This window comes from Silene latifolia, chromosome 10, assembly GCF_048544455.1.
Source record: "Silene latifolia isolate original U9 population chromosome 10, ASM4854445v1, whole genome shotgun sequence".
NCBI classification, from domain to species: Eukaryota; Viridiplantae; Streptophyta; class Magnoliopsida; order Caryophyllales; family Caryophyllaceae; genus Silene; species Silene latifolia.
In genome coordinates, this window is record NC_133535.1 from 2232323 (window position 1) to 2259996 (window position 27674).

Sequence of the window (27674 nt, forward strand, 5' to 3'; positions counted from 1 at the left end):
AGGCCTAAACCAATGAGCCCAATGAACATAGGAAGAGTCTAAATAAAATGAACACCGGGATAGAACTGTTAGGAGCACACTACGGTAAGGTATGAGTTAGGGGCCCCCTCACACCGAACCAGTTTTGTCGGGGTTGATGGTTAAAGGGTCGTCCGTGACGGTCGTGGTTAACGTGTGGGTCCGTTTGTTTGGTAGGAGTTTTGTCGTGGCAGCCTGGACTTTTGTCCTTCAGCGGAGGCGTGTTCGTAGGGTGGAGTCGGGTTCGTTGGTTGTGTCGTTGGTTGGTAGGTTGCGGTGGTTTCACCTCTGATTTATGTGTGTTTTCATCTTTTTATGTCTTTTGTTTATTCAAATAATAATTTCCTGTTGGTTTAGGGTGTCTTGTCCCCTTATCCTCGGGTCAATTAGGATGAAGGTTTCTTTGCATCGGGTCTGTGTTGGGTCCAACTCACTATGGTTTTCTGAGTTGGTGTTGGTAAGGGGATTGTTCAAGTGGTTCCCCTCCTTGTTATCTACCTTTTTACTCACTTTTTTGGGCCGTGAGGTTCTAGTCAACGGGGGTTATGTTCCAAAGTGTAGGAGTTTGCTCTCCTCTGGAGACAGATTTTTGTGGTCTGTCTTCCGCCTTTTCTTTCTACGTCCTTGGGGCGTAAGTGCACTTTGTTCTTTCTCGTTGGGTCAAGGGGCTCATTGGTTTCTGAATGAGGTGTTTCACAGCCAAGGAGATGAATCTCCAAGACGCTTCCTAGGGTCTTGTTGCAGGTATTTCTCCGAAGTTGTATCTATTATGACGAGTAACAATGAGTTGGTGGAGGCTAGTTGGTTTTATGAGGAAGATTTTCACAGCCAAGGAGATGAATCTCCGAGACCCTTCCTTGGGTATTGTTGCAGGTATTTCTCCAAAGCTACATCAATCAAGACAAGCAAAGATGTGTGTTTTCCTTTGGCCAGCGCTGCTCATCCATTAGCCATTGGGGTAGATCATGATTTTGAAGAGCGTGTTCAGACTTTCGTCGTACGCCATCAACACTATGTTGTTAACCGATGCAACTTTTACCTTGTCTCAGTTTATGTTATTAGTAGTACCCTAGTGTTTTATGTTCCAGACTATAGGTATGGTCTAGTGAGCCGTACTATTATAATGTAAGAGTCTTTCTTCACGTCAAAAAAAAAAAAAATAAAAAAAAAAAAAATAAAAAAAAAAAATAAAAGAAAGGTTGTTCATTAACGAGATGATTAGTAAATGGACCGCCGACAGTCAGAGCCAAACTTTAGGATCTGTCACACGTTGTAGGACAATTAAGGTCCTAAAAGTCAGCGGCATTCAACTTTTGCACCACATGCTCTTGCCTGATGACATTACACCTTTCTAATTTTCTATCATTCACCCACTTTGGTTTTTTTTTGGCACATTTTGTTACTTTCATCTTAAGTTTCGGGTTTTAATTATTGGAAATTTTTTAAAAAGTACGTTCTAAGAACAAATTCTTGAAAAATAAAGAGTACATTTTGAATGTAACTAATAATTTAAAGGGAATTTTAACCTATTCCATGGAGCAGTAGATATCCATTTATCATTAGAGGGTGAAAATAATTTGAAAGGTTGGAAGAGTGCTTTACCTACTAGTGATTTAGTGAATTCAGTTAAACTAAAGAAAAAAACGGACATTTAAATTAAAAATAAATAATTAATTAATTTTCAAAGGGGTAGGGCCTAGGGGCCTAGGGGGTGCTCTTATCTGTGCATATCAGCTGGTTGAGATCTTTCTTCATCGGAGGCGAACTTTATCGGCTTGCATTTCACCAAAAAATTCTATTTTTTTTTTTTTTTTTTTTTTTTTTTTTTTTTTTTTAAATTTCTGTGTAATCAAAACATAATGGTCGGTCTCTCTAAAATTCTCTCTCAAAAAACTCTCTCTAAAAAACCCTAGCCTCCATCAAATTATATAAGGGGCTCCATCGATTATCAATCAATCGATGGTAAGCCCCAAAATTGTTTCAAATTTTAATCAATAGTATGCATACCTATTTTCTATTCAATAAAAGTCTCCCTTTTGGTGAGAATCGTTTTTCCGGGGGGTTTTCCATTTTTTCGTGGTTTTAGTTTCATCAATAATATAGTTAGGAGTAGTTCGTTGATGGTTTGCAGCGTGTTCTTTCAAAGGGTAAAAGTGATTTGTCAACGATCTTTGGAACCAGTCAGAGGTAAATTTTATCTCATAAATCAAACGAAGGATTCCCTCAAAAGCAACATGAAGATAGCGATAATAGGACGAGCCGAATTGTCAGATGCTGTTTTGAGATCCCTAGTTTATAAGAAAATTATTTTTCTTTGGTTTCCATTAGATTTGTTTTCAATTATAGTTATTCTTTGTAAGTACCGTATGACGTTCTATTAATGAATTGTTCTTTTCTCAAAAAAAAAAAAAATTCTACGTTTTTTAAGCATAAGTGCATCCTGTTATCGTCGCCTGGGAGTTCAAATGTTTCGATGGGCTCTTGGAATTCCTATCCTTGATGATGATTATACTCGTGGCCAGTCTACCGTTACCTCCTTCCAACACATCGCAGATACCCGAAGAAATCATCTCTTCCGTTGTAGTTTATTTCCAAGAATTTGTAATTTGTTGTTTTATGTTGTAGTGTATAGGTATGGTGTAGTGAGCCATACCACTAGAATGTAAAACTTTAATCTGTCCAACCGTCAAAAAAAAAAACAAAAAAAAACCGACTAACCCTATCCTTACATATGAAGGGAAGCAGCATAGCATTTCAGAATTAGTAGATTATACAATTAGTAGATTATACAACCAGTTGTATACGGTTGTATGGTGTAGAATCCGAGTTGTGTACTAAAGTTTTCGAGTTTTATTAAAAAGAATCTGAGCTATACTTTAAAGTTTTTGAACTCACACACTTAAACATAAAAAAATAAACTCTTACAAAACTCGATAAAATTGCATATAAGCTCGGATTAATGTATATGGTTGTACAATGCTTATTATACAACCAGTTGTATAGTACAATTAGTAGATTATACAACCAGTTGTATACGGTTGTATGGTGTAGAATCCGAGTTGTGTACTAAAGTTTTCGAGTTTTATTAAAAAGAATCGAGCTATACTTTAAAGTTTTTGAACTCACACACTTAAACATAAAAAAATAAACTCTTACAAAACTCGATAAAATTGCATATAAGCTCGGATTAATGTATATGGTTGTACAATGCTTATTATACAACCAGTTGTATAGTAATATTTGTGCTCATTTTGCTGTACTTCCTCTGTTTCTTATTTACGTCTTCTCAATTCTCGTACATGCCTGTCCTCCTCGACAATTCCGATTCTACATCTTATTTATTTTACCCAATATACAACAACAAATTATTAAAATCAAACCCAATAAAACGCAAAGAGAAGACGAGACAGAAATCTTCACATAAATTCAAATTTCCAGTTTGAATGTACTACTACCTACATTTCTTTGATTTCCCTTTGCAGAACACCAAATCAACAAGGCCCGACAATGGCGTAGGCCGAAAGTTGAAATGAGTAGCAAGATAAAGATATGCACAACTAAAAGCTATAAATAATCTTACCCACTTGAAAACAAAGGTAAGATACGCAAAGAATGCAGTTATCGCCATCACCGAGGAGCAGTTTATCAAACACTTCATCGTTGACATCGGAGGTTCAATTCCTTGATTTGGGAAATGTCCGTGATTGCAGAAGTCTGTAAGCAATTTATCCTTTTGCTGGAATGCATTCATCAACCAAGCTGCAGTCTCGTCTTCTGATACCGGCATCTTGTTTAGTGAAATACGTTGGATATGAATGTGTACTTCTGAGGGATCGACTCCAAATACATTGTCCATTAATGTCGGACAATTATGTTTGTAGGCAATAGTTACATCATAAACTGCAGGAAAACGAAAAATCAGAAGCTGAGAAACTCGGACAATAATGGAGTATATTTTTCACAAATTCTCATTATAGACGGGAGATATCCGTCTTAAGCATAAGACAAGCAACAAGTTGCACGGTGGGACCCAAAAATGTCACCACTTTAAGCATATTTGACTCGTCTTTCACTTTAGACGGATATAGTGAGACTAATTGTATGTTTTTACTTGCACAATGTAGTCATGATTATTACATCAGGGATTTCGTAAAATCTAACAGGCTTTCGGTTTCCAACAACATAAACATCGATACAGCCATTAAGAAGATATACCGTATACGACAGTTCAGAGTAACAACATGAACAGAAGCTTGTCACGCGGTGCCCTTGAAGTTTCGAATTTTGCCCGAAATACCCAATTTTTTGTTCGGAAAACTTTAAGAGGCTATAACTCGTGTCTAGGAGTTCAGAAAGTGATAATTTTTTTTCCGAGAACTTCAAGTCGTACTTCTCGAAAAGATAATCAATTTGAAAAAAAAAAATCGTCACTTTCTGAGCTCGTAAACACGAGTTATAGCCTCTTAAAGGTTTCCGGATAAAAAAATTGGGTATTTCTGGCAAAACATCAAAGTTCAAGGGCACCACTTGCATTTTCCGAAAAATCAATATGAACCAGGCCCAAACATCGCATGACCCGTAAATTTTAAATAGGATGAACATAAAGCAAAAGATAATGGACCAAGGTGCAATAAGGTGGCCAGCAGATTGGTATGAATGCTTTGAAATAAAAACTAGCGTGAAGGAATCACTGTTAAAGATAATGGTCCAAGATACAGCCATTAAGAAGATATACCGTATACGACAGTTCAGAGTGACAAAGAGGGTCACAGACTAGTGAAGCATTAGTCCCCGTCTAACATAAATGCTTCTTGTGAATTTCAAACCAATGTCATCGTCACCTAACTACTCAAGAGAAAATAAAAGTATAATGTAAGCAAACATACACCATATGATGCTTAGGAACCTCCTTAGTCATGTGTACCGAGATTCAGGCTAAAATTATAAATCAGCAACTTGTCCAGTCGTCCCAATTTCTCCAATTAACACGGCACATATGATTGGCGTAGAATTGAGTGACACATAAATTCAGCAAAATAGCATTACTATCTCCTAGTGGCTATTCTGTCTCTGTTAAACTAAACTTTTGAGTTTTGGCCAATTATTACCGAATGCAGCCTAGTTCTCGAATTTCAAATTAATCAAAATGGGTCAGTGTCCTTCATAACACAAAATGGAAAGAGAATCACCAGGCAATCCCTGCTTTTTAGAAAACAGAGCTATTGAACCACAAAATCCGAATAGACTACAGATTTCGAGTAACTACGATCTTGCAAAATCCAAGGAATAATCAAATGAGAACTGATAGAAGTAAAAAAAGAACCTGCATCCAGGGAGCTTCTGAGAGTGTCTAGACAAGCATAAAACCCCTTTGTTTTAGGAAGTAAAACATGATTCATCACAGGAAATCCATTTTCAGCTGCAAACTTCTGGCTTCTTTTACATTTCTGTTCACTGCCAGAGATATTTTCCTATCAGTCACCGACTCAAATCACGCATAGACGTGATAACAATCAGCAAATACAGCTAAGGCGGCCTATAAGTCTATAACACTTAGCCTACAAATCATTTGCGATATTGCACTCATTTCTAAGCTAAACAAAAGCCTTGTCGTAAAGTCATATGACGGAACTTTTAGGAAAACTGTATGTACATGAACAAAAAAAGTGTATACTATATTCCTATGACTATGAGTGTATATCCTATGGTTCATTTAGGATGAACAAAAAGAACTTGATGTAAATGCATAAATAATATAGTAAAAGAAGGAGCATGAAATATTACTTAAAATCTGTTCCTTCAGGGAAAAGCGCAAGCCATAATGGATCCTGACGATCAGTATAGGTCAACAGCATTTGCTGCATGATTGGTTCATCTGACTCCCAGTTCCTTTCGACGGGGATGAACTCAAATATGTGAAACGCCCAGCCGAAGATAGGAAGTTTCATTAAACTGTTCTTGAGGACATATTTGATGTAACCTAGGCTTCCTTTCCTTAATGCAAGATTCCACAAGTACATCCAATCAACCTCAGTTCTGTGGTTGGCAATAAGCAAAACACGTTCCCCGGCAGGGACATGCTCTCCAGAGAAGACAACACTAGTTTTGTTTATCTTCTCAAACAAAAAGGGCCACAACGCCAACCAGAGACCAAACAGAAATGATGCAAATTTCCTACTGTAATGGAGACTGAAGAGCCGCAATAATACAGCTACCGGAGGCACAAAGAACACTAGAAAGAAGAAAGCAGTTGAAAGAAGAACAACTAGGCATAATATACCCCTTAAAATCCTAAGAGGGGTCAGAGGACGATGCTTGGATTCAATTTCGGATTTAAGGGGCTTGCAAACTTCCATCTCTCACACTCAAAAGGCAGATCTCTGTCTTCAGTGCAGCTGCAGAAACTGAAGAGGCACCAACACACTGCTGGATGTCATTACAGGCTGTAAATAGGCCAGTCCGATGGGACCAACACTTGTTTTTAAGAGCAGAAAGGAAATGCAAATATATTAAGATTCTTGTCTGCTTGATGAGAAGTAAATGAAAGATCAAACTCGGTCCCCTGTGATAGTGACAATGACAGTTCCAGCAATTCTTACTAGAGAGCTCAAATCTGCAAAAAGAAAAGAAAAAATAGGCAATGCCACAAAAAAAGGGGTGTCAACCAAGGAAAATAAAATAATGACCCAGCGAGAGTAAAAAAGTGGCATGATACAGCGGAAAATATAGATCTAAAATACTTAATGACACATTTACATAAGCTAGCTAATGCAAATTGGCATAACCAAACATGAACAGGCTTCTCACTTGTCTCGGGGGTGCACTTTGAACGACCTCAAAGTCTTTCTATAATTCTTATACGGATTTTGGAAGCTAATAGACCCCCCAAAATGCAGACATAGCTCTGAAAATTTAACATGCCATGCTTTGACTAAAATATAACTGCTTTGTCGAGTACCATCGATTGTGAGAGACAAAACACTTTGGTTATTTGGCTGTCCTTTATGACTTTATAAGCTGCAAGCCTACCATACTTTCACTAAATATAAATACTTTGTCGAGTAGTTGAGTACCATAAAATCACGATTATGAGAAATAAAATATCTGGGTTATTTGCCTGTCCTTTATGGCTTTATAAGCTGTAAGCCTACAACACGACCACGTTTCACATACTCTCGTCTCTCGCTACTACAACTTCAATTGAAAAAAAGCAGAAATTTCAATACTCCCAATTATAAATGGATTAATGGCCTCATACAACACAAGATAACTGTTTATGAGCTTCCCTTATGAACGCCTTGAGTTTATTGGCTTCAGGCTAAAAACTCAACCCAAAACTCTTACAACTCATACATCCTGCCGTTAGACCGTCTTACCTAAGATCTTACAAAACCAACTGTTCAATAATAATATCCCGCTCACATTGGATGTTGAGCAGTGTGGAGGGAGGGGAGCTAGCAGGAGTTGCCACCCCCAGGCATTGAAAAATATATTTTAAAACATTTCCATCCCTCAGTAACTATGTATTGTGGCTCCGCCACTAACGCCAAGAAATGTAATCAGTACTCGGTAGAGTTCATTGCCCCTCGCCCCTTACTCCCCATTACTCAACACTTTAAATTGTGCCAACTCATAAAGTTTCTATTTCAAGAAGAGCAGGAAAATTGAAGAGTCCATTTATTACTATATGCAGAAATAAAAGCAATCATTTTCGTTTACTTTACACATACAGTACAGCTCCCTCTGGACTCTGCCACTGAACAAATAATTCTCTATAACATCTCTTTCAACATGCTTGATTAATGCAATCACTGTACAAGAATTTAATATCAACCAACTCCATACGACTTATCTACATATATCACCAGAAATTCAATCAAACTATGATTAGACCATAACTGTAGATCAATCAAGCATATGTAAAAAAAGGATTATACATAAGATGTACTACCTCAGACTAATGAGTTTCTGAGTTTCTATGTATTTTTTTTGAGTTCTATGAAGTTTATAATTACATTTTAGTTTTTTGACGTCAAGACTCAAATTTTTCTGAGTTATATGTAATTTTTTTTAGTTATGATGTAATTTTTTGAGTTTAATGTTTTAAGTAAATGAACTCGAAAACTTTATAATAAAACTCGTAATTTTTAAAACAAAACTCGAAAACTTTATCTTAATGCTCGGAAACTACACCATCTGATGTAGTATATCAGATGTATAATCCACTTACTGTATCAAGTAACTACTGCGTGTTAAAGAGAATTACGGAAAATTAGCCATGAATATAAACGAAAACACAATAACTCAGTAAAACATCAATTCACCCTCAGTTCAACTAAAACGCTTACGATTCTTACATAATAGCACCAGCAATTCAATCAAACAGTAATTCCACCAAGAACTGTAGAACAATTACATATTCATTTACATGAAAATTTACATTTATAAACATTAGACACAACATAACACAGATATATCAAAAATTCGTGATTCATAACACAGAAATGTAGCTTACTAGTACGCATAAAGAATTACAGAAAAGTAGCATGCATATAAACAGAAACACAAAATTAACTCCCTAAAACAACATTTCATTCACAATTCAAGCAAAAAACTAAAACTGCTCATAATCTTAAACAAAACATACAGAAATTCACAACATTAACTCTCTAAACAGCAATTCATCCACAATTTAACTAATACACTCAAAATTCTTACCTAACGAAATAACTCGAGCAAATTTAAGCGAATTATGAGTGTTAAGTCAAATAAAAATACAGAAAAAACAAAGTTTCACCTAAAGAAGTTGTTGTACCTATTCAAAATGTTGTATAATTGAATATAAACAAAAGAGTAAATTCATAAACAGTATCAATATAAAGACCCTATTCATAAACAGTACCAACATTACAGGTTGATTTCATCTAAAAGAAGGAGTTTGGAAGTAGGTGAGTTGATTTGTACTTGAATGATGGTTTTTTGCACTGTATCTAGTAAGTGAAGATGAGATTTTCAGAAGACTTGGTAATATTCGTAGAATGAAGTTAATATTTTGCTATTAGTTACAAATTATTGATTATGTTGTTACTATTTATAGATGTCTTTATCAGGTTACTCTAAACAAAATCACAAAATTAACTCTCCATAACAACATTTCATCCAAAATTCAACTAAAACACGGTTGTATAACTATGAATATAGACAAAAACACAAAATTCTCCAAAATTCAACGGAACACTTAAGATTCTTAGTTCTTACATAACGAAATATCTCGTGCAAATTCAAGCCAATTACGAGTGCAAAATTGAACAAAAATTAACGAAGATTCAGATAAAAAAGACGGTATACCTCAATGAATTGTTGTACAACAATGAATTTACACAAAAACACAAATTTCATCCAAAATTCAACTAAAATACTAATATCTTACGCAAATTGAAGCTAATTATGAATGTTAAATCAAACAAAAACACAATATTGACAAAGATTCGAATAAGAAAAGTGTTATACTCAATGAATTGTTGTATATCAATGAATTTACACAAAATTCATCCAAAATTCAACTGAAACACTAATATCATACGCAAATTGAAGCAAATTATGAATGTTAAATCAAACAAAAACACAATATTAACAAATATTCAAATAAGAAAAGTGTTATACTCAATGAATTGTTGTATAACAATGAATTTACACAAAAACATAAAATTCATCCACAATTCAACTAACGCTTAAGATTCTTACGAAATGAAATATCTCTCTCAAATTAAAGCGAATTATGAGTGGAAAAATGAATAAAAACACTGAAAAAAAGCGAAGATTCAATTAAAATTAGTGTTATACCTCAATAAATCGTCATAAAACCTCAGAATTGATCTTGAATTTGAGCCTCAAGTTTTTAAAATCTGCATCTTATCATATCTCTCGCTATCGCAGTTTCTCTCTCTAACCCCGCTTTCTCTCTCTAGGAATGGTCGGAATATGCGGATAATATAATATTTTATTTGTTAAAAGAGTCTAAAACGACAGCGTTTTGGAGGAGCATGAATCTGGCGGATTTTTTTGAATATAAATAATGGAGAGAGATTGGATCTTGTTTCTTCATCAAGTTGTCAGGCGGGTAGTTGTGTGCCCACTCTAGTTGTAGTAGTAGTCAAGTTTCCCAACTAATTTTGAAACTTTAATGTTCTACCTTTAGGAATGGCAATGGATCGGAATACGGATCGGGTAGAGTATACCTGTTAAATCGGTTAATTAGGTCGGGTTGATTCGGTTCGGATCAGCTCAGCTCAGGTCTCTCATTAATTTTGGGATAATGGATCGGATACGGATCGATGGAGGTTCACCCGCATCTGTCACCCGACTATATTTTATATATTTGGATGTAATATTGTGAGTGACATTGATTTAGTATTTCGTAATAATATGATTGTTATGAAATTGATTACAATATATGGTTACTATATTTTAGATATGAAATCGATGTTTTAATCACAAATTCTCATTATAGACGGGAGATATCCGTCTATAGTTATAGACGGGCTAAATATTCGTCCACTTCAAGCATAAGACAAGCAACAAGTTGTATGGTGGGAACCAAAAATGTCACCATTTTAAGCATATTTGACCCGTCTTTTACTTTTGACGGATATATTCGTCTATACTGAGACTAATTGTTTGAATATTAGTCTTATGGCTTGACTCTCACATTTAGCAAAAAAAAATTATGACTGAAAACTGAAAAGGTATCTCAGAACATGCACCATCTGCTGAGAGTACTTTATCGGATGAGTGTATAAGTTTTTATTTAAATAAATTGAGTTGGTATTACTAATCACTTACCGTCCTTTAAAATAATAAAATCTATATGTAATTAGTCAATTACGTATTGTTTATTTTTCTTTTTGGTGACTTGTAAAAGTCAATTATGTGGCTCAAAAAGAAGGCCGAATCAAAGTCTTTAATGCATGGAGTAACTTGTAAGGTAGCCAACGCATTCGAAAAGAAAACGTAAAAGGTAATTGAACTTGGTCGCGTGGATGCTTGTTGGTTGCTAGGTCGGAATAAGTCGGGTTTAATAGACGGGATGACTCATGACCAGCTTTAGTATTCTTTTAAAAGTTTGAACTATTTTATTTATGTTGTACACTCGTTTATTGTTATTTTAGCAATGTCATTTAAGCTTAATTCAGTTCAATTTCTATTGATTAATTCATTTGGTTGAATATATGTCGTATATTATCTTCCAACTAACGGAAAAAAAAACACCAATTATTTATTCTCCTCCGTCTTAATAATTTTTTATGTTTTTCCTCCATACAAAGTGTAGTACAATTACTACAGTACATATGATTAATAGTATTAAATAAACTTCTGAATTTTTCATTTGCTTTCCCTCTTCTACTATTTCCACTTACACATAAATTTTGTACACACTTTTTCTGATATATAATAAACAAAGACATGTTTAAAGAGAAAACGTAAACATTTTAACAATGGTCTCCTCTTGTACATTGCATGGAAATAATTGAAGTTTGAATTTTTGTCACAAGATTGTACGCATATGAAGTGTTCCATTCAATTAAGGCACCCCATCCTTATTTATTAATTTCCACTTCTTGTATCCTCTCCAACATTTTCATTCACCCATAAGTCTTCTTCACTCTACCTAGATTTGGCAAACGGGTCAATCAGTTCGGTTGCTACTCGGGTCAGTTCGGATTGGGTTAGTTCGGATCATTTCAATTAGGGTCTTTTTCGGGTATGCTATATCAAGTTATTTAGAGATAATGGACTATGTCACAATAAACATTTAGGTCGAGTCATATTAATCGGTCAATTCAGGTTATGGATCAATCTTGGGTCCTCACTCCTTAGTTCGGGTGTCAGGTCAGGTTATTCGGCTTGGATCATTCGGGTCAGGTTATTCAGGTGTTGCATATCCACCAGTTCGACATCTCGAGTCAAGGATGTAGGATCCCAGTCGAACCCTGCGTTCCAGCTGAACCTTGTGTTCAGTGGCGGATTTAGGGGGGGCTAGTAGGGGCGCTCGCCCCCGATGGAAAATGAAAATCTCGCAAGTTTTAGTTTAAATTTCGATTTTTTTCCGAGTTTGTCTTATAACCTTACTTGTTCGCGCCCGTTAAAATTTTTCGCCCCCGCTAACCTCAAATCCTGGCTCCGCAACTGCTTGTGTTGTCAAATTCTCCTATTGATGGATGTAACTTTCTGATTGGCTCTACATATAAACTGATAATTTGTGTTAGAAAGACCTTCATCTCCGTCTTTGTAACACAACCTGTCTTGAGCTTAAGACGGATACACAGGTCTTAAGCTTATGCCGGATACACCCGTCTTAAGGCTTAAGACGGGTATTTGGTTATTCTCCAATGCACAAGAACATAACCACATTAATTAAATATATGCCTTTTTGGGTTCATCACAAAATTTAGATTGATACAAGAAGATTTTATTAATTTAGATGGACTGTTTACAAAATACAGGTGACCCTAACAGTGATTTATCTGAAACAGTAGCTACACGTAGGCGAAAACAGAAGGTACTATAGAATTGGTTGAACTGGTGCTGTGGATTCCAATTCAACTGCAGCTTGAAAACAGTCTGCAGCCTGTGATATTAAGCCTTCCTTTTTTAAGATTAATCCAAGATTCGACCATGCTTTGTGATTCGTCGGGTCTGACTGTAGGGCATTCATGAAAAAACTTTTCGCTATTGGAAGAGATGAGCCACCGAGTTCCATGAATACCTCGGCAGTAGAAACTAAGCTAGGGATGTGATCAGGATCAATTGACAGTGACACCGAGAAGGCAGAAAGAGCTTTATTGTGTAAACCGCGAGCCTTCAATAACATACCTACATTCAGAAGGAAAAATTAGCACAAATTCTCATATGAGGCGGCCTCATGATAATATATTACTCGTATCAACTAGTGCGTCTTGCTTCAGACGGACCATTTTGGTCTCAAATAATAAGACGGGATTTTATAACCATTTTACAGTTAAATGTGACCACTATTGAAAAACCAGTTACCATAAGTACATTTAACTATAAAATGGCCACATATGCCCGTCTGAAAAATAAGACGAAAAGTGTCCGTCTGAAACAAGAATTTGTGATTATCAACGAGGTTGTTTTTATTTGTGTTAGAAACGGTTTTCTGAAACTGAAAAAACATGAGCTTGACATGATAAAAAAAGAGCTAAAATTCGAGCTATTACCTTCAGAATGCCAAGTTTGAGGGTTATAAAGATCGATTGACTTTGCTTTTTCCACACAAATTTGTGAATCATTCCATGACTCGAGCTTTGTGTATAAGCCGGACAAATCTTGCCAAACTTCCGTCTCCAAATGTTTAATATCCCTTGCCTACCAGGGGAAATATACAGTTTCAGTTTCTGTTGAAGGAGAAATATGTATATAGGTCTAGACACACAATCGGTAAATAGGCTTCTCGGATGTAAGAACTCATAAAGGCATATGGGTAATGACAATGAGGTTAATTATAGCAATGACAATGTTCAGAACAAATTCTAACCCACAACGAACAACGCCAAGACGGCAAGACCTAATCAGATACCTGCAGACGAAATTTGGAGAAGTAGATGCCTGCCAACTTCAAGTTCTATAGTTTTTGGTAGTCAAAAGCATTTTACAACAAGAAGCCTAGCGCCCTAACGAAAGACCTAACACCAGTACATATCCACACGTCGGACCCATCAGGACATTAGGTCTAAATATACGGGGGCTCTATCCTAAAAATGAGAGTATAGGTATACACATTTTCAAATCAAAAATTTAACTATAGGTATAAAATGGATCGAGTTTTAAAATGTTAAAATAAAGAGGTTTTTGAGACAAGAGGCCGAAAACATCAAAATCATACTATATGCTTCATTCTCGTGCATAGCCAAGAGCCCAAGAGTGTCATGTTGGATAGTTGGACACTATTACACAGGTATGGCCTCAAAAGCGAAGGATAGAATTAACGTAAGTCAGGTTACTTTCTGTTTAGAATTTTCAACTGTATGTATAAAGCATGAGACGGGTATCGGAATGTATCAATACCTGCTGAACAAAGTGACTCGTTAGGTGTTTCTTTGCTGCTTGAATCTGTGCTAAGATAAGAGCGTAGTTTTCTATAGCTTGCTTCGGATTTTCCCTAGCAATTTGAATGGTTGATTTTAACCGCAGGAGTTGGAGTTGATCCATACCGGTTGTTTCATCCAGCGCAATATCAACTAACTCTTCCGCGTCTTCAAACTGCTTTTGGGCAGAAGCTATTAGAGCCAATAGCTTCCACGCTTTAGAGGAGCTCCCCGCTACCATATTGGAATACATCTTGGTATACCTAAAACCGGCATCAAGATTCCTTTGAGCTGCATTTTCTAATCCCAGGCTGAAAATCAAAGAGGGGTCCGCCTGTTCTACTAAAGCGGCATTATTTAACGCGTTCAATGACTCCTTTTGATATATTTCCCTCTCCCAGCTCGGGATAGACGCTCTGGCAGCATTTGAGTAGCAAATACCGAGAAACTTATGGCCCTGAGCCATGATTTGCTTGTTTCCATAACCACCGAGTTGTATGATTTTCCGACAATAACCTAACCCTTCTTGTGCATGTTTTTTGTTATCCGCACATAATTTTGCTCCTAACAATAGAGACGGGATATGGGTTTTGTGCTTCGACTCAGATGGTCCGACAATCTTTCTCACTAGACCTAAAGCCACCTCATTATGCCCAGCAGCACTATAACAAAGTGCAAGAATGTACCATCTCTCGACTCGGTTATAGATACCTGGAAGGGCTTGCTCTATATGTAGAGCAAGAAACTCTAACCCACCACACATCGAGAGTCCAAAAGAAAGATGGTCCATAATATCCTGGTCAAATTCAATTTCCTTGCTTACTGCCTTTCTAACGAGTATAGATAGCAAAAGAAGCGCTTCCTCGAGATTATTCCTAGGGGTAGTTGGACCCCAGATTTGTAGCTGAGGAGGAAGGCCCACTTCAACCCCTCCATATAGCAATAGAGAAGCTAAGTCTTTCTGGACCCGAGCTAATCTGTGAGGGTGCAAGTTCCAGGGCTTCACGAGCGCACGTCTATACGCCACAATAGCCTGTTCCGGAGACCCTGATTTCTTCCAGAGCTCAGGAAGGAGCTCCAGTGCCTTGTGGAACATCTCTTGCATCCTGTTGTCCTGAACTCTTGTAGGCATTCCATTCGGTAAAGCTGATTCGACTGTGTCTAAGATGATTTTGCACTCTTTTGCAGCTTCTGAAATATAAATCATAATACCATTTTAGTCCACTCGCTTACTTCTGCTTCAACTACGTAAAGGATACTCGTTTTCCGATAGTTTTATTAATGGCTAAAGTCATCGTTACTCCGACACTTCACTTAGCTGCCGTGTCGCGTGTCCGGCACGATACTAACACTTCACTTTAGACCAAAAAATTGAAAAATTTGCACAAAATAGCCGTATCTGACACTCGACACGTGTCAGACACCACACCCTTGTCAGAGAGTCGGGGTAACACAGGCTATCACACAAATTCTGTACGTCTTAAAAGTCAAAAGTGGTTCAAACACAATGACATTGAAAAGAATGTCTCTGTAGATAGCTATTCTTACTAGTTACTACCACTCGCAGTTCTCGCACCATGTTAGGTAACCTTGAAATAACATACTACAGCATCAAAGAAAGCTTAATTACCTGTGATCTGCCCAAGTTCCTCCAAGACCTTAGCCTTAAGTAAAATAGCTTCAAGCAGAAGGCTGACAGAATGCCAAGACATTACACCAGCAAGAGAATGATCACCCTTAGAACGCGGTTTTCTTTGCCGGGTACGTTCTGAAATAGCACTTATCATTCTTGGAGCTAACACTTTAATGTCAATCCCATGGAATAGCTGAAGGGCAGCATCAAAGTTTCCTTTCTGATACTCTATCCTACCAAGTAAAGCCCTAGCTTCCTGAGAAATCACGGTCGCACAAATTTAACGACTTCTTCTTTCAGGTGATTAAACAAATCGGAAAATTTAACAAAAATGATCCAACATTCATGACATCCCAACCTGCAAGCTGTACAAAAATAATCTAATATACTAACCACAGTTAAGTATTATGGTCTAATTAACACTATAATTAATTAATACGGAGTAACATATAGCGGAACCAGTCAGACAAATCAAAATTAGGAACAGACAGCAACTTAATTTGACAATGTACCTCATAATTTAATGAAAGAGCTTCCTTCAACGTGGATTCAACTTCATCTACATGAGCATCCTCATATTTTGACCCTAAATCTCCAGCAGTCCTTGAGGAAACGCTCTTCAAATCCCCGGTCCTTGACGACAGGCCACTCACTGAGAAATCCCGTGTTGACAACGACTCTGATGATCGAGTGGCCGGCTCTTCATACTTGAACTGCTCCCCTGAGCAAGCACACAACATTCTTCTTCTACTTGCCTCCTACTGTAATTTGTACAAACATTCCGACATTTACACCCATTCATCAAATTATCAATCCGACAAATTAACAAGAAACATATCTAGCTCATGGCAATTAGATCTTACGGAGTATATAACAATAGCGACAACAACAACAACATTACCCGAGTGCCTGAAGGGCTCCCGCAAATTGTGGGATAAAGGTGGTCGGATTGTAAACAGACAACAACAACAACATTACCCGAGCGCCTAAAGGGCTCCTGCAAATTGCGGGATAAGGGTGGTCGGATTGTAAACAGACAACAACAACAACAACAACATTACCCGAGTGCCTAAAGGGCTCCTGCAAATTGCGGGATAAGGGGGTCGGATGTAAACAGCTAAAAATACTACTATTCCATACTAAATTTCAAGCTACATTTTTTCACAATTTGAAAACATACAGTTGAATGCATAAAATTAGATACAACAACAACAAGAAGAACATACAAGATTAAAGAATAAAAGCAAATAAATCCAAAATAACACAAGTACATACCCAAAAAAATGCTGCAAAAATTCCACAAAAACAAAACTGAACCCACAAGAAAACATATAGACAAAAAGGGTAACAAAAACAATAAACAATCCTGTTCACAAAAAAAAAAAAAAAAAAGAACAACAGAACCTTAGTTCAAAAAAAGTCGGGTTGGGGTCGACTAACATGAATCATCATTCGAAACCGTCTACAAACTTAAACACAAGAAAAGAAAATGTAACATACCACTAAAAAACAGCAAATTAATAGTGGGATTCTTTCTTTTCTGATATTACAACCATGAAAGCAACTCCACCAAAAGAATCTTCAGAGCTTTTGTTTTTGTTTCTGGGTTATTTTTTTTTCAAAAAATTTAAAATTTTGTACAAAATGATTAAAGAATAAAAAATTAAAACAACCCAGAATGTAAAATTAAGAAAGGTGTTATATTTGATTGATAGTTCATAGAGATCTGAGTTGAATAGAGAGACTTTTGTCTGTTTGTTTTCCAACTTTTGTACTGTTATGTTTACTAAATTTTGTTATCAGTGGGTTGCACAGCATTTGCTGTTGTAGGGTTCAAACTTCAAAGACAGTCTGTGCTGTCTTAACTTTCGTGAAATATTTATATCCGGATAGTCTCATTTTAAAACGGATATATTCAATGGAACATTAAAACGGATTGAGCATAACCCTAACTTAACTTAAATAGATTTGATAAGTTTGGTTATTTCCTAGGCATTATGTTTGTTTTATCAAAAGGTGGCTAGCACGGCCAACCTGACTTGAATGTCGTGCTAAGTTTTTACACTCTTCTCTTACCGGATCTGGCTCAGGTCCCCTAAATGAAGCCTAATCCGCCAAAACCATTTTTAAAATAATATCATAGTAATAAATAGTCGGCCGCGGTTAGGGCCAAACTTGAGCCAACTTGACCCCGCACGCAATATGAGACTAAGGAGTCGTTTGGTTGCCTCGATAAAACGTAGGCATTGGGAAATCCCATGAATTGAAAAATCAAGACTTGTTTGGTTGACATATTTTTTGTAAAATGGAGGAATTCTAACTTCCTAGGAACTTCCAATGCCTACATAATGGGGGAATTGACTTACCTAACCCCCCCTAGGTAATTGAAAGTTCCGGTGGAATTAGATTCCTACATTGATAACCAAACAAGTTTTCTCAAATCACATGAATTCAATGTAGGAACTTAATTCCTATGAATTAGCATTTCCTAGGAAAATCTAATGCCTTCATGAACCAAACGACTCCTAAGAGCAATTCCAATGGTTGCTTTTAGGGATCTGCTTGCAATTATTGTTAATTTTCATGCAGTATGCTCACCATTGGAGTACAAAAATATATACCCGCTTGTAAGCAGGTGTAGCTTTATCAAGCTACGTAGCTTGAAACTTAAAATGAATAAAATAGGTAATTAAAAAATAATAAGAAAATTTAATTAAATTATTTATTGTTATGTGGTATTTTAAGCTACAATATAATGTAGTTTGTCATTGGAGTGTAACGTAGCTTGAAAGCTTTGTAGCTTGGAAAAAAGATGGAAGAAGGCAAAAGCTACAAGGTCTTGTAGCTTGCCACTGGAGTTGCTCTAACTGGTACAGGGCTTGATATTCTGAGCCCGACCCGACCTTAACCTGACTCGTGGCCAAGTTAACAGTCTCATCCTTTTTTATTTTACTCGTCTTAAGTAAGATTTCTTTGACATTTACATTAATTTTGTTTGTTCCTCTTCTGCAATATTATAGTTTAATGAATAACAAATTGGCTTATATGCCTCGTCTTATTATGAGATACGGAGTATAAGACATGAACAATTATAATGTCACTAGGACTTGATTTGTATTTAATTTTTTTTTTTTTGTTATTCAAATATGACCCAACTCAACCGGAACTAATATACTTGTACTCGGGAATCCAAGATAGCTCGAATCGGACTATTTCGACTAATCCGAATGGTCCATTTGTCATTTGTAGATTTGATGACCAATATTTTAGCTCTCATAATCCATTGGTTATTTTTGATGGGGTTAGGTTTGAATTTTCATAGTAGTATATGGTTGGCTTATGAGGAACACACATACATTATTTATTTTACATTCTTAATTTTCATTAATTGAATATTACTCTAGAACATATTAAAGACCTAAAATCATAACCTTGCAGGCACACATTAACATTGATTTTAAATGTTGAAGATGACATGCTTGTATGGGCAGTTGAAGTGACCCCCCACACTTATATACTTTTGAAGATAAAAGGAACTTTTTTTGCTTAGAAATTTTTGGGACCGTTTCAAAGTGGATTGGACCTTTTGACATTGTCATGGACCATGGTAGAGAAAAAGTTGGATCGGGCGGTGGCGGAGCCAGGATTTGAGTTTAGGGGGCGAAAATTTTCAGCGGGAGCGAATGAATAATAATATAAGATACACGCGAAAAAGTCCGAAAAAATTAATTAAATTTTTTGAAAATTTCAAGCGTCGGGGGCCCTAGCTCCACCACTGGTCGGGGGATGTTAGAGACAGATCAGTCTGGTTAGGGGGCAAGCTTATATCTCATATTGGTGATGTAAAGATGAAAGAATAAAATTTATAAATGTTTATCAACTTTAATAAAGCGAAGCAGTTTAGAAAGGAGCTTAAAAGTAAATCTTTCAGGGATTGGGTCAAGGTGGACAATATTTGCACAACCTAGATACAACTTAATCCCAAGTTGGGTAGGGCTTCGGTAGCATTATATCACACAACATTCCTTTAGTTATGTAATCCATTGCGAGGAGTTGGAACTAGGATATGTAAAACGTGAAAATATAGAAATAAGAACAATATACGACCAAATTTTAAAAGTCACCTCATATACGAGTAGTCGAGTACATAAGGGAGATCAAAGAGGCATTTAAAGCTATTTTCATAAGGAAATTACGGGAATGTCGAATGTCTTAAGATTGATGGAAATGAAGTTGAGTTATTCGTCGGTTGGCGTTTTTGAATGAAGTTGGCTTTTCGGTGGATTTTAAATCAACTCAATTCCCCTTAATATCTCATACCTTATAGTCACCACAAGTTTCCAAACTTCGTTCTACAAGTTTTTACTTCACTCACATTAATTAATGTGTGTAACAATAAATCCAAACAATTTTATACAAGTATGAGGTTTACATTACAACCAAATCAATTCATGATACTGAACTAAATGACTCTTAAATGAATATTTTTACTCCATATAAAATTAAATGATTAAATGATATGCATAAACATGACTATAATTGACAATAAACATGATAATAATGATACATTTATTTACGTTGCAACAAATGACTTTTCTACTGCTCAGATGAGATAAAACTACGCCATAATTTTTTTTTATCACGGTAACCAAAATTTACCTATAAATTGCGTATGCCAACTAGCTTAATTAGCAATGTCAGAGATATGGTACTCACGACCTTGGTATAAACCCGATTAACATTAAAATCGTTTTTGCAGCTTACTTTACACTCAAAAAAAATAAAAAATTTCATACAAATTACCCTTTATGTGCATTTCTTAATAATCAATGATAATTATTTGACTCGGTCCACAACCACTTAAATACCATCCATCCATTTCAGATAAAATCCATAATAAAACCCGATTTGAAAAAATCCGACCCAAATAACTCCCATCTTATCCCGATTCAAATACGGATGTTTACAATTTCCATCGCTCTCTCGAAATCAATCAAATCATATTCCAAATCATTATTATCAACAAACGTCGATAAACACAATAATAACCATTAATCACCAGCCAAACCGTCACAAAGAGAGTAATAATCAACTCAAAAAAGGAAGAAGATGCGCCGGAAATGTCGTGGAAAGAAATAGCAAGTAGAGAACAAGGCAAACAACGACCTAATTCATTTTCCCGACGCTTTAATTCTCGACGTATTTCATCTCTTCAACTTTCTAACTTTAAAGAGTTCGTCTCTCCTCATCGCGGTGCTGTCAATTCTCTCCAGGTCCCTTTCTTTTATCCTTTTTTGTTTGTTTTCTTTTTTCTTTTACGGAGTCGGGATTTGAAGTTAGGGGTTAGATATCGATCGTAAATTATAAGGGGGCGAACTAGTAATGCGATAAGAGTAATAATATACTGGGATATAGTTATAAGGGGGCGAACTAGTAATGCAATAGAGTAATTTTTTAAAAAAGTAAATATATTTTAGTGAGCTAACATTGAGTAGTCGAGACATCGATCGTGAATTATAAGGGGGCGAATTATAAGGGGGCGAACTACTAATGCAATAAGACGGTATTTTCTCCTTAAATTATAAGGGGGCGAACTAGTGATGCAATAGAGTAATAAATTTCACTGAGGACATCGATCGTAAATTATAAGGGGCGAACTAGTAATGCAATAAGACGATATTTTGAAAAGACGATAATTTTCAGTGAGCTAACATTGATGTAATCCGGACTTGGGTAGTTATAAGGGGGCGAACTAGTAATACAATAACTTACCTCACTGCAAAAAGAAAAAAAAAGGCAATATTTTTAATTGATTAGGGTCCCTGATGATTAGGGTTCCTGGTTTGATCATGCAATTTGCGGGAGTAATTGAAGCACTGGGGTAATGTTGTTTTTATGGGGTTATAGGATGCTTGTAATTGCTGTAACTGTGCTTTATTTGCCAAATTAGCTGAAAAGTTGGAAGATTTGCATTTGAAATTGTTGTTTATCATCTATTGCAGAGTTGATATGGAGTGTCATTGATTGATCCCATTATCGTGTTGGCTTTAGTTGAGCTGTCCAATTGTAGGAGTAATTTGGTGGTGTTTAATTAGAGCCATATTTGAGTTTGTATAAGATTCGTCAATTAGAAGATAGTGAAGTAATTGCGTTACCGTAGTAATTTGGTGCTTGAATTTGAGCTGGGAAAGGAGAATTGAGGATTAGTGATGTGCAGAGTAGGGTTAGGAAATTTGTCGGGATATGAATGTTATTTGGTTCTTGGCTTCGAAATTTCTGGGATTAGGGATTTCGTGTAACTGATATATCAGCGAGTCAGTATTTCACCGACTTTTTTGCTCTTCCTGACCATGGTGATATTGATAAGTAAACATAGGAAATATGACTATGAGGACTTAAGTCCCGAGCATGGTGGTGTTGAAAAGTAAACATAGAAGATAAGAGGACTTAAGTTGGTAGTAGTATGGCTTTCTCAAATTAATGGGTAAAGGGGTGTCGGATGTACACAACCTTACCGCTGCTGTACGATACAGCTGTTGTTTTCGGATGAGAATTGCATCATATGACTGCTATTTGACAATAAAAAGATGATTGAGTCATTTTGCTTTATTCCGTCATAATCCAGACTGAAACAATAGCGTGTCTTTAGCTCCACTGGAAATGGAAACAATTTGAATGTTATGTGGCTGTGGACAAAATGTCAATAGTTGGAAAATCCCGTGGTCCATAAAATGATCTGCCTGTTTTTTCTAATTCTTCGAGCAGAGCTTGTATGTCACTGTGCTGATCTATCCTTAATAAGAGTTCTCTTGCATCACATTTTTTGATCAGAAAATCAGGTTGATTTGACAGAGGGACGATATTTGCTTTCTGCTGCATCTGATGCATCTGCCGCTGTTTTTGATGTTCAACGCCCCTCAGAGTTTGAGGGTGGTGGCCTTCTAGCAAAGCACAAGTGCATCTTCCTCATTGATAAACAACATGAACAGGGTCACAAATATGCCATATCTTCAGCAACTTGGTATCCAATTGATACTGGATTATTTATTACTGGTTCATATGATCATCACATCAACGTCTGGGATACGAACTCAACACAGGTGAACATTAAATGAGTGATTCACAGATAGAACTTTGACTTTATTATACTTGAAAAATCACCGAAAGTTACTAATTTAAGCAGTGATTCTACAGGTGGTTATGAACTTTAAGATGCCTGGAAAAGTGTATAAGACGGCTATGTCTGCTGTTGCTACCACTCATATGCTAATAGCTGCTGGCACTGAAGATGTTCAAGTTCGTCTTTGTGATATTGCATCAGGGGCTTTCGCTCATACATTGTCTGGCCATCGTGGTATGTTGACAACTTTAGAATCTTGATAAAAAATTTAAGGTGGTTGTCGGACAAGAAGCTCCGAGGGGGTTTTCACTGCTCACATTGAATATAGAAGTCTCACAATACATGGTTATTTTGGAATAAAAGAAGAGAAATAGCAGCTAAACTATCTTGAGTTGACTTGCCGATTTATTAGTGAAAACAAGTATCCAACAATCGAGACTCTTAACAAAATGACTATTTTAAGCTTATCCCTACATAGTTTCCTATTGTTTGTAAGGTTCAAAACATTATGTCTTATTGCTCATCATTGTTGAACAAAAGTTGCTTCTTCTGGGGTAAGTTAGACGTTAACAGTTTGACCCATCCGTGCAGAAGTGATCTAATAGCACTGTCTGCCATGTATTGTCCAAGGTCTATGAAATATAGAGTAGCATTTTAACTCTTTAAGTAAGCATTTCACTTCTTATTGCTTGAAGACTATTGTATGTTCTAAGTTGATTAAATGGTATGTATAATGGCTTTTTGGGATACTGAAACTGTGCTTACAGACAAACATTTTCTGTCGCAGAACAACTTAACCGTACGAAATAAAAAACATCGCGAGCAGGATATCTTTTTATATGTCGGTTTTGCAAGTTGCCGCAGTTTCCATTGTTACAAACTGTAAATCCAATAATATCTTGTGTAGCTATGATGTCATGCATGTTGTAGTAGATTCCATTTTTGTTTACACACGGTGTTAGATCGTAGTATATATCTGAATATCTGATGTTACCAACAAATGTCAGGGTTGATGTGCATCATGACTTTTGATTATGATATTATTTTCTTACACCACTTGCTTCTTTTTGTTCCTCAAATCAAATTGGGTTCAAGGTTTTGTTGCTATTGCTAGTTTGCTACCACTATATTTGCCTTATTGCTCGTTAATAGTTATAGCCAAGGCCCAAGGGTATATAATTACATGAACAGCTATCATTCACATTTGTCATTTTCGCTATGGTAGATGGTGTAATGACGGTAGAGTGGTCTACATCAAATGAGTGGGTTTTGATGACTGGAGGCTGCGATGGTGCAATACGTTTTTGGGATATTAGACGGGCTGGGTGTTTCCTTGTTTTAGATCAGTCCAAGTCTCAACTTGGCAGACGGCCGCCACTTTTACAGCGTTCAACTACAAATAAGGTGCCATTTATGCATCTGCTTGCTATTGTTTCTTTGTACCTTTGTACTCCCTTTGTCCTGGTCATGTGTTTGTCTTTGCTTTTGGCACAAAGACCGAGGAGAGGGGTAGTGGCCATATTTGGCTATTGCTTTTGGATGATAGTATAGTCATTTAAGTTTACAGCTTGTTGAAGATCAACTGATCATTATTGTTCCATCTGGAGACAATAATAAGCACACCCTAGAAACATCTGCTTGTCTTCGTAGAATTTTCAAAGTAGCTGATGAATGTGTTGCCAGTTAGCATTTTATGTTACAGCTTTCAGTGGGAATGTTGGGGCTTTTTCCTCCTTTGACCCATTCTAGCTCTCTGCACGTCCAATATAACTCGAGAATTACTGCTTTGTGCTTAGTGAAATTCATAGTTAGTAGGATATTATTTGTTCCTTTGTGTTATAGCATGTTATTTGAAAAAGTTCGATATGTTGTTCCTTTTTAATGCGGAATATTGTTGATTGTCAATCATGTTTAGTTTTATTTTTGATAATTAATTTAATAATTTAATTAAATTCCATCCTGTCTCTTTAGGGGGCAATGTCAAGGGACCCTGGGCAGAGTTCATCTGCAAATAGTAGGGGACATCAGAAGAAACTTGTATCTGAAAATGGTACAAAGGTTTCAGCTATGTCTAAAACGGGCTCCCAACAAAAGGGTTATGTGAAGCAAAGGCTCCATCCTGGAATGATGTCTAGTAAAGATCGTGCTACTGCACATTATGGAGCGGTAACAGGTCTAAAAACAACTGAAGATGGCATGCATCTTTTGAGTGCAGGTTGTTTAATTTTTTATATAATATTTTGAATATTTTTGTTAAATAAATCATTAATAGCTTACAGCTTTTGTATCGTGAAGCCTGCATTTTAGTGTAAACTCTTTATCCATCTTCTCTTATTACTTAAACCTTATACTCTTGATTATTAGTTATCCTTATATCTCAACGTGATTTGGCTTTTAAATCCTTGGCAGATAATCTAGGCCTTAAATTTAACTTGTAACTATCACATTATAACCTCTGACCATTTATTGTTTTGGTGGTCTGTTGATTGTATAATCTTCGCTGATACTTTTTTCGTTTGTTTGAAAGTACAGGTTCAGATTCTAGATTAAGATTGTGGGATATTGAATCTGGTTGCAACACTCTTGTGAACTTTGAAACTGCTCGTCTGCAAAACAGTAAAGGGATACAGTTGGCTGTTGCGCAGGACGCATCACTTGTTTTTGCCCCATGCATGACTTCTGTCAAAGTAAAGTTTTCTAATTTACCGTTGTAACTATTCATTGAGGCCAAAAATATCTGTCATATTTACATTTTTATCGTCTATTGTCAGGCATTTGATCTTTGGTCTGGTCAGACATCTTATACATTTCGTGGCCACTATGAGTGTGTCAATTGTTGCTGGTTCGCTGCACAAGATCAGGTATGTCATTATTTTACTTTGAACACTTCACTCTAGCAGCATGTTCTGTGTCCGATATGACGCCTCAACACTTTGTTTTAGATCGAAAAGTGAAACTTTCGGATAAAATAGATGTGACACTCGACATCATATCCTGTCTGACTCTTGTAGCTGAATCCGAGTAACATAGATTTCTGGTGCAATAATATAGTCTCAGTATAAAAATTTGCTCTTTTGATCCATATTATGGACGGCAAATTAGCTTGTAGTCGAACTGAACTGATGCTTCTCTGCAGTTATGAATCGTTTTGATGCCACATGAGTTCTAGTTGAGCTACTTGTCGGTAATGGCTGTCTAATTATAGTATGTGGTGCATTTCACCTCAATTAGTTACCTTCCCTTTAACCGGTCTTTTGATTTCTGCTGCTCTGGGTTTGTTGGCATAGCCATTAACCAATGTGGAAGACGTGAAAATATGAGATCTCAGCCCAGTTTTTTTTTTTTTTTTTTTTGGTGACGAGGGAACCCGCAGCCGCTACCTTCGGCGCGCACTGGGTAAACCCTCGGGTGTACGTGATAGCCTGCAAACCACGTATATCAGGTAAGCCACCCGAGGGTGACAGACTCGAAGTCTATTAGGCATGGACTCAGGCCAAGAGTGCTCCACAAGATTTTGCTCTTGGGGAGGCTTGAACCTGAGTCTCCTGGGAATTTCACCCAAGTTTTAACCACTAGACTCCACCCTTGCGGGCCTCAGCCCAGAATTAAGTCAGCTATATTGTGTATTTGTGTAATTCTATGTTGTTACTAGTCCTTCCATTTTTTCTATTTAGCCCACTTCTCAATTTTTCTTTCGTAAATGAAAAAGGGGCTAAACGGAAAAAATGAAGGGAGTTTTATTCTTCTTGTTCTTCTATCGAAACTTGACTACCTCACTCGCGTTATTTTTAGGAGCTGTACACGGGTGGCAATGATAGGCAGATTCTTGTCTGGTCTCCGCCCAATTCAAGTCCTGATGAACCGGTAATTCTGTGACTGTGTTTTCCATTTTGTTCTAATAAAACAAAACAATATAGGTCAGTAAGTGTGTTTCGGACTAGGACATTTTAAAGTAGTGTTTTTGAAGCGCAGACTATTTTGCAGTGTTTTATTGTAACAAACTGGCAAGGTTGGGTACATAGACATCCGGTACCCTTTGCCTTGCCATTGACAGGCACTTTGAGGTCCTAAGAGATTTGAAGGGTAAAGGAGAGGGGAAGGAAAGGGATAGAGACAACTTCCGTTACCCCTTTTACCCTAACTCCCTTCCACTCCCTCCCCTTCCTAAAAAGCGAGCTTTTAATCTCGTCCCCATAAATCCAAGGACGAAACATACTCTTCCATTAGAATTGCCTGCAAGTGACTAAATTACCCTTATCTTTCTGCATTTTCTGTAGTGTACTTAAATTGCATTCTGACTGCAGGATGAGAGGAACACGAAAGGAAAGTTCCCTCTTAAAGACGAGGATAACTGGAGTGATTAGCGCCCTAGAGGTCTGTGCTGTTACACGTTTCTGTGCTTTAGTACTTAAAACTGGCTACTTCATCGAGGAGGCTACCAAGATTATGAGCTACGCGACACTTATATATCGCATTGTTAATATTAGTTTCCTAAGTTAGGTTTTTTTTTTTTTTGTTATTTGTTGTTCTGTTTGTTTAAACTTTAAATACAGTAGGGGAATAACCAAACAATTGTGATATAACATACATATGTACAGTCGTACAACATATATATCGCAAATATTATCGCGCTTGGGGATTTCTTTTTTTTTTTTTTTTTTTTTTTTTTTTTTTTTTTTGTCAGTAGGATCGGACTTGCTCAAGCCATTGCATTTTTGGCAATGGAAAAACAGTGACATTGGAAACTAAGTTGTAATTTTTTTTTATTTTTTTTTTTATTTTTTTTTTTTTTTTTTTT

The 27674-nt window shown here is 36.5% G+C and overlaps 3 protein-coding genes across 10 annotated transcripts; 1 reads left to right on the forward strand and 2 right to left on the reverse strand.

Moving 5' to 3' along the window:
- Window positions 1–3416: 3416 nt before the first annotated feature.
- Window positions 3417–10144, reverse strand: LOC141604679 (putative 1-acyl-sn-glycerol-3-phosphate acyltransferase 4). Its single transcript, XM_074423131.1, has 4 exons — window positions 9862–10144; window positions 5803–6631; window positions 5342–5472; window positions 3417–3918 (listed from the first exon to the last, which is right to left on the reverse strand). The coding sequence occupies exons 2-4, from the start codon at window positions 6372–6374 to the stop codon at window positions 3470–3472; spliced, it is 1152 nt and encodes a 383-aa protein (XP_074279232.1). The 5' UTR covers window positions 6375–6631; window positions 9862–10144; the 3' UTR covers window positions 3417–3469.
- Window positions 10145–12413: 2269 nt separating this feature from the next.
- LOC141604676 (protein NPGR1) lies at window positions 12414–17610 on the reverse strand. Of its 8 annotated transcripts, none has more exons than XM_074423123.1 (6): window positions 17257–17610; window positions 16269–16514; window positions 15754–16012; window positions 14104–15314; window positions 13257–13404; window positions 12414–12891 (listed from the first exon to the last, which is right to left on the reverse strand). In XM_074423123.1, the coding sequence occupies exons 2-6, from the start codon at window positions 16494–16496 to the stop codon at window positions 12581–12583; spliced, it is 2157 nt and encodes a 718-aa protein (XP_074279224.1). In that variant the 5' UTR covers window positions 16497–16514; window positions 17257–17610; the 3' UTR covers window positions 12414–12580. The 8 variants fall into 8 exon arrangements, with proteins under 8 accessions (XP_074279224.1, XP_074279223.1, XP_074279225.1 ...); XM_074423122.1 differs by having other exon boundaries at window positions 16269–16517; XM_074423124.1 differs by lacking the exon at window positions 17257–17610 and adding an exon at window positions 17161–17243 and having other exon boundaries at window positions 16269–16517.
- A 3083-nt stretch (window positions 17611–20693) lies between these two features.
- LOC141604680 (WD repeat-containing protein ATCSA-1-like) lies at window positions 20694–27513 on the forward strand. Its single transcript, XM_074423132.1, has 9 exons — window positions 20694–21029; window positions 22596–22856; window positions 22951–23110; window positions 24102–24280; window positions 24848–25091; window positions 25409–25563; window positions 25648–25737; window positions 26669–26740; window positions 27181–27513. The coding sequence occupies exons 1-9, from the start codon at window positions 20877–20879 to the stop codon at window positions 27238–27240; spliced, it is 1374 nt and encodes a 457-aa protein (XP_074279233.1). The 5' UTR covers window positions 20694–20876; the 3' UTR covers window positions 27241–27513.
- Window positions 27514–27674: the final 161 nt, after the last annotated feature.

Coding starts and splice junctions, on each gene's coding strand:
- LOC141604679 (XM_074423131.1), bottom strand. CDS start 6,374: ATGGAAGTTTGCAAGCCCCTTAAATCCGAAATTGAATCCAAGCATCGT. Junction 5,473..5,802: donor CCTGAAGGAACAGATTTTAA/GTAATATTTCAT, acceptor TATCTCTGGCAG/TGAACAGAAATGTAAAAGAA. Junction 3,919..5,341: donor CAGAAGCTCCCTGGATGCAG/GTTCTTTTTTTA, acceptor GTTTTCCTGCAG/TTTATGATGTAACTATTGCC.
- LOC141604676 (XM_074423123.1), bottom strand. CDS start 16,496: ATGTTGTGTGCTTGCTCAGGGGAGCAGTTCAAGTATGAAGAGCCGGCC. Junction 15,315..15,753: donor GGAACTTGGGCAGATCACAG/GTAATTAAGCTT, acceptor TTTATATTTCAG/AAGCTGCAAAAGAGTGCAAA. Junction 13,405..14,103: donor CGAGTCACTTTGTTCAGCAG/GTATTGATACAT, acceptor TTCCCCTGGTAG/GCAAGGGATATTAAACATTT.
- LOC141604680 (XM_074423132.1), top strand. CDS start 20,877: ATGTCGTGGAAAGAAATAGCAAGTAGAGAACAAGGCAAACAACGACCT. Junction 21,030..22,595: donor GTGCTGTCAATTCTCTCCAG/GTCCCTTTCTTT, acceptor TCAGAAAATCAG/GTTGATTTGACAGAGGGACG. Junction 24,281..24,847: donor AGCGTTCAACTACAAATAAG/GTGCCATTTATG, acceptor CTGTCTCTTTAG/GGGGCAATGTCAAGGGACCC.